The sequence below is a fragment of the Amblyomma mixtum genome, chromosome 10 (genome assembly GCF_055824585.1).
Source record: "Amblyomma mixtum isolate Tamu chromosome 10, ASM5582458v1, whole genome shotgun sequence".
In the NCBI taxonomy this organism is placed as follows: Eukaryota; Metazoa; Arthropoda; class Arachnida; order Ixodida; family Ixodidae; genus Amblyomma; species Amblyomma mixtum.
The window spans coordinates 126,475,198-126,486,312 of NC_143021.1; the positions used below are offsets into that span (position 1 = coordinate 126,475,198).

The window sequence follows — 11,115 nt, forward strand, 5'->3', positions numbered from 1 at the left end:
GCGCAGAGAGAAGTTTCAAAACTTCCTTAGTGACATACGGCTGGATAATGCCTAGGGCCCCTGAGATCGATGGCTGAGCCTTGCGCCGCAGTCTGTGCAGTCTTCTGATAGTTTTCTGCTGGCTTGCTGTTTTGGCTTGAAGACGTTTAATGGTCTGTTTGTACTTCTTTGAAGGAGAACTGGACTTAGGTATGATCGAAACTGCTGCAACAGACAAAAAAAAAATTATACAAAAGGTTGGTTGGTTGGTTTATGGGGTTTAACGTCCCAAAGCGACTAAGGCTATGAGAGACGCCGTAGTGGAGGGCTCCGGAAATTTCGACCACCTGGGGTTCTTTAACGTGCACTGACATCGCACAGTACACGGGCCTCGAATTTCTCCTCCAAAGAAATTCAGCCGCCGCGGCCGGGATCGAACCCGCGTCTTTCGGGCCAGCAGCCGAAAGACGCGGGTTCGATCCCGGCCGCGGCGGCTGAATTTCTCAGCAAATTATCTCTCATGAGCACTGCCCTCACTTTTTTATGACCAATCTAAATGAAGGGTATAATGAATATCGGAAATTTTAATAGCTCAGTCGTGGATACTGCTTCGGAAGAAACGCACTCATGTTAAATATAGCAAACCCAATTCCATTGTATCTGCTGTATTTTAAAGGAGCTTTTGGCATAGCCACTCTGTGATGTTAAGAAGTGTCACATAGTCAATCGGAGAGCAATGTTTGATAATATTGCAATAAGAGTGCGTTTGCAGGCGCACATGGTCCTCTCTGAGCTAGAGGCGGGCGTTCTAAAATGACTAAGCGACGCAGAAAGTAACGCTGAGCAGGAACAGAGTACATGCATATACATGTGCCTGTAGTTTGATGAAATGTTTCTGTACATTTCCCAAGCCCTTGTCCTTCAGGGTTCCTAATAAGGAGCTGTATACACATTTTCTTATTTATGTAGGCAAGAAAGCAAAGTTACCATAAAAAATGCCATACCGTTCCTCTTGTATGACAGAATAGCACAAATTAAATGAAAGCATACTTCGGAGCCCATACTGGCCTTGCGTTTTTGAACAAGCAGAGTCCTTTTAAAGATGGCCTAATTTACATGCTTGGTATAGAAAATATTGCATAAAAAACAGCTATATTAAAGCCATATTTACCATGTGCAGTAGAACATTCTCTCGGGGGCTGTTGCTGAACTGGTATTGAAAGGTGTCCTCTTAGTCTGTTCAGTCAGTTGAATACAGCTGTCAGAAGAATCTTGCACGCTGCCTGAAGAAGATACTACAGCAGTAAAATCTGTGAACGAAAATTAAAGACCGAGAACTCACCTATCAAAGAAGCCTCTTATGTCACGAGTGAGCTACTGGCCAAGGATTCATCCAGCAAGCCTGCAGAAGGCCCCTCGCTAGTAACGGAGGAGCTGCCGCCTGCAGTTTTGCTTATCTGTCACTTCGTTACGGAAAAAAAATGAGTTCTAAACTTACCGTGGACATCAGGGCATTCCAATACGGAGAAGCCGCTGATCGAAGACACTTTCGGGAATCCTGCAGAAAGTAATCATCAACAATTAATCAGTGCTAGTCATAAAACAAAAAACTGAAGCTTATTCTCACGTAGAGATGCTGGTTCTGTAGTCACGCGGCAGTCACGGGTAGAAGTCGCGCCAGAAAGACCTGGAAAGATTTTTGTTTGTGCAAATTACACAGCACATAGTATAAAAAAATAAACTTTGATTTCACATGCACTTCTTGGTAGCTGGAACAAGATAATATGACAATCACCAGTCCACAAACAAGAAATTATCGGACATTTTAAACACTGATAGTGCAATATTAGATTTGTGTGAGCTACAGGCAGACTTCAAGTGAAGGCGAGATAGCCCTGTATCACAATAAAGGTGCCTAGGTCTATTTCTTAAGTAATGAAGGAAATATCTTGATGCAAGAAAAGTAACAGCCCCACAGAATAAAAGTTTGGATTTTTAAAAAAAAAACAGTCTTTTTCGGTGGGCAAACTGTCTGAGCAAACTGTCGAAACATTTAATTAGGCTTCAGCCATTGCAGAGAACTGATTTCCTGACAAACACTTACACTGTACAGCTAGGAGAACACTAGGCACGGCCAGCTTTGTGAGCTTTGTGTTGCCAGGGCCCATGAAATATTTTGCAGTGAAATGGTCATTGCAAACTCTGTATGTGTCATACCATAGGCTGGCCGGCTTTATCAGAAGGTCGTCTCTTCCAGTGTACTGCACCCATGCTGTCGTCCTGCAATGGCGATGATGTTCCTAGCGTAAGCGTAATTGCTTGAATAATATTCTTACCCTTCGTACCAAAATATGTTTGTACTAGAGGTAGTTAATATAGCCACACTTTAAGGAATAAAATACTTTGGGGGCCACAGCAAGCTTATGACAGGCGCTGACCAAAAAGCATAACTTTGCTTTCTTGATGGGTGTTGAATTAACACCTGCACCCATTGAAATAATACGTATCAGACAAAGCCATATTGTCAAGAGCCCTGCTCACATATCCTTTTTTGCCTCTTATCTAAAATAAAATATGTTTAGTCGCTCCGCGACTGCAATCACTCCCGAATAATCGCTGAAATATTGACTAACCCGTAGTGGTAATAACCTACAATACTTTAAACCGAAATTAAGAAGCCGTTTTGCCCATGCCTTTCATTAGGAAGCTATCCTATTAGTGTGAATAAGTGATTTTTGCTTTCCCCCTACTGCGCAAATAGTAAACGCAAAAAAATCCAAAACATAAGAAAACTCAACGCACCTGCTGTCCTATGGTATACGGAACAAACTAGTTTCAGGCTTCTTGTGCGTTCTGCCGTTGTTCTGGCACCACGACACAGAGCGGTAGCTGCCGTAGGAAGGGCCGACGGACGGCATGGCAGCGTGTTATGAAGGATGGTAATGCATGCAAGTGTTATTTTGAACAATCAAAACAATATAGCAAGTCATAGCTGCGCTAAAAATTGCTTTCAATATAACAGCAAATCGCGCCACAATACAATATCGCTGCCACAGAAACAGACGCAGTGCATTTTGAGTTTAACTAGAAGCTGAACGCAAGGGCAGTTAAAATATATCCGAAACATACAAATACGAGTCCTTGCAGGATTTGAAATACGCGCCATGCCGCGCCTGCGCAAGGATACAGGAATACGAGCAAAACAATATATCCGCATTTGTCACAGTAATAAGGCCCATGGTTTCACGACTGCGCAGAAAGTTGGCCTAAAACTGCTCCGCGCAATGAGCCTATGCTGTATTCATTCGTGCTCTGGGCTCCCATGCCTCCCTTATACCACTGCTTTACTTCTGTAAACAAACCACCCACACTGCCACCGGGCGTTGGAGAGGAGGAATAACCGCGAACTTGGACGAGACTTAAGAACGAGAAGAATACAGGACGAGCGGTAACTAGCAACTGAAGTTTATTGGGAAAACATATTGCAGCAAAGGTTGCATCTGCGCATAGCGTACGTAACACCGTTACATTGCCAGAACTATGCTATGCGCTATGCGCAGATGCAACCTTGGCTGCGATATGTTTTTCCCAATAAACTTCAGTTGGTAGTTACCGCTCGTCCTGTGTTCTTCTCGTTAAGTCTCGTCCCAGTTCGCGGTTATTCCCCCTCTCCAACATGTCAGACCAACTGGCCCAAAGCTTCCCCTTGTTGGGCAACCGCGTGTCTTACGCCGTATGTTAACAGCTCACTGCGGCATAAAAACGCAACAATAGGCTCTGCTAACGCTTCAGGTCAGCGTTTTCAAGCATTATTTCTGTAAGAAATGTGTCTCACCTGCAGTCCAACACGAGAAGAGTCGTTTCTGCAGCAGAGCAACACCGATGCAGCCTACGCCCACAGTCACGTGCAAATGACAGCGCAGACGACGGTCGAAAAAAAAAGAACTTCGCAAGGTTTTTGAATAAATTGCCTCTTCATATTGTGAGACGGGAAACAAAGCGCAGGATGGAGCAAGCTTTAATGGCACCCGCAAATATTGCGACCAACTCTTCGAAGAAGATGAGCGATGATGATGGATATGTACAGATGAACACTAAGGTCGCATGTTGTGCTTCCACTTTCTTCCCTCGCGAACGAAAGCGACCGGCCCGGGCGCAGGTTATGGCACAGTAGGGTGACGGGCGAAAGGTTTTAGGCGAGAAACATGAACAATCTCGGCACCTCGGCAACGACGGTCATTAACAGGATGGACAGGGGCAACGCGATAGTTCACCGGGGATTTTTGTTCGAGTACAGTGTACGGACCAATATAACGGCTCAAGAATTTTTCACACAATACCGGGGTACGCACTGGAGTCCACAGCAGTACCTCATCACCAGGGTGAGAAAATATCGCACGGTGGGAGAAATCACAGGTGCTTTTCCGGGAGGCTTGGGAGGCGTCAATGTTCAGGCTGGCAATTGTACGGCAGTAGGTAAGACGAGAAGTAAACAGTTCGTGGAGAGTCTGGAAGAGATGGAGGGGGCGGAGAAGAAAGAAGCTTCGAGGGTGAAGGTAGATTGGCGTTCATACACAAGGAAAAATGGTTAGAAGCTGGTGGTTCTTTGCACTGCAGTATTGTATGCAAAGGTAACGAAGGGAAGCATGGTGTCCCAGTTGGTGTGGTCGGGCTGGATGTACGTGGCTAGCATATCGGACAGCGTGCGATGAAAGCGCTCTCTGAGCACATTGGTCTGAGGGTGATAGGCTGAAGAGGTTTTGTGCATGGTTCTGGAGGCGTGAAGAACTTCGGCGAGGATGGTGGAAAGGAAGGACTTGCCGCGGTCACTAATAAGGACACGAGGAGCTCCATGGCACAGAAGGATGGCGTTCAGGAAGAAATGGGCAATCTCTGAAGCAGAGCCGCAAGGAACAGGGGCCGTTTCAGCGTATCTGGTTAAGTGGTCGATGGCAGTGACGGTCCAATGGTTGCCCGTTGGCGTTAATGGTAAGGGACAGTAGAGGTCAATCCCAACGACTTCAAAAGGGGAGAAAGGACAAGGGAGAGGCTGTAGAAGGCCCGCACGGGCAGACGTGCTCCGTTTGCGACGTTGGCAAGAGACGCAAGACGAAATATATATTCCAACAGAGGTTGAGAGGCCAGGCCAAAAGAAACGCCGCTTGATGCGGTCATAAGTTTTCTGGAAGCCTAAGTGACCAGCCGTGGGGTCATCGTGAAAGGCCTGCGAAACTTCTCGGCGAAGAGAACGGGGTACGTAAGGCACCCATGAGTCACTGAAGGGGTTGTAATTGTGCCAGAGAAGGATGTGGTCGACTAGCTTGAAAGAGTTAAGTTGGCGACGTAGGCGGGCATTCGGTGGCCGCGTAGCACCACCGCTCAGACGGTCGATAAGAGTCCGGCAGTAAGGGTCGGCCCGCTGCGCTGAGGCGAGACCGCCAAGACTGCGAGTGGGCATCAAGTCAATGGCTGCGGCAGTCAAGGTTGAGATAGCCGTCGAAGGGGTAGATGGGCAGTTTGAGGATGCGGAGGACACGCACGGAGGTTGGGTTTCGGCAAGGGGACAACGAGAGAGCGCTTCGGCGTCCTTGTGTTTCTCTCCCGATTGCCTATAGTTCCTGGCGGCCCAGGGGCCCGGACAAGTTTTTCGGCGAGGACAACCAGCACAGGGCATGATGGTCAGTGACAACTGTAACTGGCGGCCGTACAAATAAGGGCGAAATTTCTTAATGGCCCAGACAACAGCGAGGCACTCTTGCTAAGTTATTGTGTAGTTCTGTTCCGCTGCAGTCAGTGTACGACTTGCGTAGGCGATGACTTGCTCGCACGAGGAGTGCTGCCGCTGCAGAAGAACGGCACCAATGCCATGTCCACTGGCGTGCGTGTGTAAAATTGCTGAAGCATTGTCGTCGAAATGTGCCAGTATGGGATCAGATGTTAGAGCTTTCTTTAAGGTAGTAAAAGCGGTCTCACAGACCTCAGACCAAACAAAAGGCGCGCCAGAGCAGAGGACCTTATGCAAAGGGGCCGCTATAGAGGCAAAGTTGCGTATGAAGCGCCGGAAGTATGACGCTAGCCCAAGAAAACTGCGCAGGTCCTTGACACGCGAAGGGCGAGGAAAATGCAAAACTGCAGCCACTTTGTCTGGATCAGGCTTAACACCGTTCTGAGTAACTACGTGACCAAGGACCTTGATAGAAGTGGAAGCAAAGATGCATTTCTTGGTGTCTAACTGAAGGCCGTCCTCAGAAAGTGCGCTTAATACTTCATCGAGACGAACAAGGTGCTCAGAAAAAGTTGCATGTTGTGCTTACAATACATAAGTTAAAACAGTGGCGTTGAAGCATAAAAAATTATTTGGCAACAAGAAGTTTGTGGGCTTTTACATAACAACATTTACTTTCACATTTGCGTCCTCAGGCGTTCGGTGAGAATAATAGATGCTTGCGTATTCGTGACGTACTTCCTGAGGCCAGTTTCCGCCAAGTGCCCCCTCTTCATTTTTCTTTCTCTATCTTCTGGCCTTGATGCTGTCGAGTGTCATCACTGCGATCTCATATAACGCCTAGCGTCAGTGCGACAAGCGATGTCCTGCTTGACTCGAAGTAGTAAAGCGTCTTCAGGAGAGAATGAACAGGTCTCCCGTTTGAGGCAAAGGCAGATAACGCTCATCTTTCGTTCGAAGGTTGCGGGGCTCTTGCAAGGACCAAACGACATGCGTTCAGCTTGAATGAGCCATCAGGTGTTATGAAGGCAGTTGTTTAGCGTTCATCCTCAGGTATGAGCAGAAATACAGGAAGAAAATTGCGGAGGACATTTATTACTACTTACCTACTCTAGAGGCGAAAGATTTTTTTATTTATATCTTTTATTTCTTTCAATTAACATACCTACTAATTAGCATACAGTCGTAAGGAAACGCAAACACTAGATTTATCTTTTGTAGCCTACAATCAACGCACTTTCGTGGCCTATGGGTTGCCTGCCCTTCTCGCAGTCTCAGGGTCCTTGGTATATGGCCCCAGGCCATAAAATTATTTTTTTTCCTTGCTCCAGCATCACTGAGAGTTTCGTGGACAAGGTTTGGTGACTGCCAACAAAGACACCGGGTTTCGTTGCTAATAGGCCATATATAGCTCTCGCCTTAAATATCAGATCTTTGTAAGCACTTCATGGTTTTATCGATGCGTGATAGAGTATAAACGTCCTTGCATGTGATCTTGTTGAGCGCGCGGTAATCGATACAGAACCTGATTGAACCATCATTATTTTTCACCAACACTAGCGGAGGCGCCCGCAGACTGTGGGATGGCTGCATGACACCCTGACGAATCATGTCGTCCACATGGTCATGAATGATACGGCGCCCAGAAGCCGGCATGTGATCAGAGCGCACGCTGTAAGGAGAGTGTACCGATGTCGATGGTGTGTGCAACGACAAACGTGAGGCCCAAGGCAATTTTAAGAATGTCGAAGGTCGAACTGAAACTCATCAGGAGGGTAATGAGCCAGTCACATATAGTGAAGGCGGAAGATTAGCTTCGACGAGTCTTTCGAAAATGTCGTGAGGTGTCGGATTGATCGCAACGTCGTGCATGCTGAGCACATGCACGTCAGAGGAAGCGGCGGTGTTAAGAACCGGATAGGTGAGAGGGGATTGTAATTCTACAATACCTCGAGGCTATAGTCCAGGAGCACGACTGATGAGCAAGAAAATGGCTTTGAGACGTAAGTGGAAAGGCTAAAGAAGAAAGGATCAAGAGAGGAGAAAGTAGCGACTTCGGAAAGTGTGAAGAATATAGTTTCGCAGGAAAGTGTGGGGACGGCAGCATACAACGGAGGAACATCGGTATCAGCCGCGAGAAGAAGCCTAGATGCGTCGACAAAGACGAAAATACGTAAACTAAGAGGCTTTGCAGAGTAGTGAAAAGTAACTTTTCCCGCGAGTACAGTGAATAATGGCTACATTGGTTGAGAGGAAGCAGCATCCCTGGAATACGTCGGTGATCAGTAAGACAGGACTAGAAGCACTGTGGTGTACGAAACGGCTTGGGTGAGGTCACCGTCTCTGCATACGGCTGAGAGGCCAATGCTCTATGGGACGCGGCGAAGGAGCGAAAGGTGGGGTGGAACGAAATGTAAAAAAAACGGGGTCGCCTTTTGAAGTCGGCGGTGACGAGTTTCACTAATGACGGATATTGCATCGCCCGCGCCGACGAATGAGAGAGCTGCGGTGCATTCGATAAGCACTTCGGTGACTTTAGCCGGGCGACACGGAGGTCTTGAGGAGTTGAAGACAAGTGTAGTGCTTGTGCCTGTAATTATGACTGTTAATTTCTTGAAAAAAAAATATTCTTCATACTAGAAGAAACTGTATTCCCTATGGAGACTTGATGCAGAGGGTTTATATCAGGCTAATAAGTTGCACTGATAAGCTAGTTCGTGCATTACTATTAAACAAACTGCAGCATAGAAGAAAAAATGACAACGCAGGGACACTCAGACAATGACGATTCTTCTTAGTAACTTGCTGTTTTTCCGAGTAGCAACCGATTTTCGTAACCCTGTTTTTCTACAGCTCTGCAACGATGGATTTGTTCCGGCCATCTACAAAGAAGAACTGGACTGCATCTACACCTACAATCCTACCCTGAACCTGACACTGACCTTTGAATCAATAGATACTTTAGCAAAAAAGGTGAAATTTTAATATTTTGAGCCTGCAGATTTACGCATTAATCGCAGCCAGTGACCACCTGAGTACTGGTTCATATTAGGAATGGCGTTAGTGAACCGAACGTTTTGCCAAAGCGGTAGCCTATGACTGTTACATGTAGAGAAATGCGACGCAGGCTACCATTACAAACGACATATCTTACTTTATTTACTTATTGGTACCTCAAAGGCCCCTTTGAAAGCGTAATACATGAGGGGGTGGAATTTTCATCAGTACATTTCTTCGATGGGCGATTTGAATGATGATGAGTCGGTCTGATCCACGATGGAGTTTGGCAGGTCATTCCAGTCCGTTGCTGTGTGAAGGAAAAATGGTGACAGATACGCAGAAGTGCGGGCAGTAGAAGGATAGACGGCCTTCTTGTGGCTTTTTGCGATTGGAGGTGCGATGTGCGGGGCTGATAATAGAGTTAAGCAACGGATGATTATAAAAAATATGAAACAGACACAGTCTGGAAATTTTTCGACGGTTCGCTAGGGTTGTGAGATGAGCAATGTGTTTTAGTTTAGTTACACTGACATGATAAGAATAGGCTGAGAAAATGAAACGAGCTGAGCGATTTACACATACATTCAACATTACATTACAGACATACATTCAACATTAGTAGAAAGATTATTTTGATGAGGGCCCCAGGTAGCGCGTGTATATTCTAATCTGGGAGAAATAAGTGTTAAATAAGCAAGGGATTTCACTGATGCGCGTGCTAGTCGCAGGGCTCGTTGAAAATAACCATGGACGCGATTTGCCTCGTTGGTAACCGGAGATATATGAAAAGACCCATTTAGATCAGGTGTCAAATGAATGCCTAGATACTTGCAAGTTGATACTGAAGAGGATTCTGCATTCCTGATTAGATATATTGAAGATGGTTGTGAATGACGTCGGTGGAATGATAGCAGAGAAGTTTTTTCACATTTAAGGACAAAAGCCATTGATTATTCCTGGTTAGTACATGCTCAATGTCAGACTGAAGAAGCAAAATGTCAACGCTGTTAGTTACAGGCCGGTAGATAACGCAATCATCAACGAACATGCGAATGTTAGAGCAGATGTTCGCAGGCAAATCATTAATATAGATGAGAAAAAAATGGGGCCCAAGAGGGTACCTTGAGGTACTCCAAATATAACAAAAGAATAAGAAGAACATTTATTAGCAAAAACAAATTGCTGTCGATTAGTGAGAAAGCTGAATACCCAAATAAAGACAGGTTTGTTAAGATTGAGACGTGAAAGTGTTCGAAATAGTCGTTTGTGAGGAACTTTGTCAAAACGTTTTTTTTTCCAAAATCGAGGAAGAGGGCTTCAATAGGAAGGTTATGGTCAGTGCTAGAGCTGAGGTTGTTAATAAAAAGGGCTAATTGTGTTTTGCAAGATAAACATTAAAGAAAACCATGCTGGTTAGGGTGGAAAAAGTTGACGGACAAGAGTAATTTTATAATTTGAGAGAAAATTATATGTTCTGTTAGTTTAGAAGAGATACACATGATAGATATTGGTCGAAAATTATGGCGAGGAGATGCAGACCTTTTTTGGGACTGGGATGACCTTGCCTATTTTGCAGTCATATCGTATGATGGCTGATGAAATGGATTGCTGAAATATATGAGACAGTAAGGTGCTAGTAGCATGTTTTGTATATTTCACACTTTAGTAATAATCCCGTCAACACCAGCTGAGGAAGTTAATTTCAGAGTCGATTATTTTGACAATACCGTCCGGTTGGAATCTGAAATCCGGCTTAGGTGGAAAGTTAAAGGAAGGAAAAGTGGCTAATTCGTTATCCTGTTCGTGAGTCAAAACTGAGCGGAATGAGAAATTCAAAACACCCGCAACGTCATGATCTTGAATTGGATTGTTATCATCGTCCCGCAGTGTCATATTTCTGGTGGGGTTAGGATTGATACATTTCCAGAATAGACGCGGGTTTTTATGAATCATGTCTGATAAGGTACAAGAAAAAAAGGAGCCTTTAGTTTTGTATACTCATAAGTTACAGGAACTTTCCGCTTCGTAATAATTTCGCCACGTGTTGGGGTATTGGTTTTCCTGGTGATTCGGAAGAGTCTTTTCTTTATGCTATTTATGCGTGCCCCTAAGCATCTCAGGATGTTTGAATAAATTGATTTGATTTGATTGGATTTTATTAGCACGGAATTGAACCAAGGTGATTCCTGGCGCTTGGTTACGGTGATGGTAGGTATAAATTTTCCGATCAGAGCGTGTATTTTGCTCATGAAAAACAGCGAATTAGTTTCAGGAGTGCGGTCATGAGAACCATTAAGAAACCAGGTTCGGAACCCCAAACCTTCACTGTTGATGCTTTCATAGTCTCCTTTGTCATAAAGTGTGATTGTTTCAGTTATTTTTTGGGGTGCGGTGAGTAGCTGAGAAACGTG

At 45.3% G+C, this 11,115-nt stretch overlaps 1 protein-coding gene and 1 pseudogene across 1 annotated transcript in view; one reads left to right on the plus strand and one right to left on the minus strand.

Moving 5' to 3' along the window:
• LOC149326887 (uncharacterized) overlaps positions 1–11,115 on the plus strand; it is a 72,424-nt gene that overhangs the window by 24,615 nt on the left and 36,694 nt on the right. The window contains exon 3 of the mRNA XM_089564716.1: positions 8,558–8,677. Within this exon, the coding sequence (XP_089420842.1) occupies positions 8,558–8,677 (120 nt within the window). The remainder of the gene's footprint in view (positions 1–8,557; positions 8,678–11,115) is intronic.
• Positions 27–2,897, minus strand: LOC149326888 (uncharacterized; annotated as a pseudogene).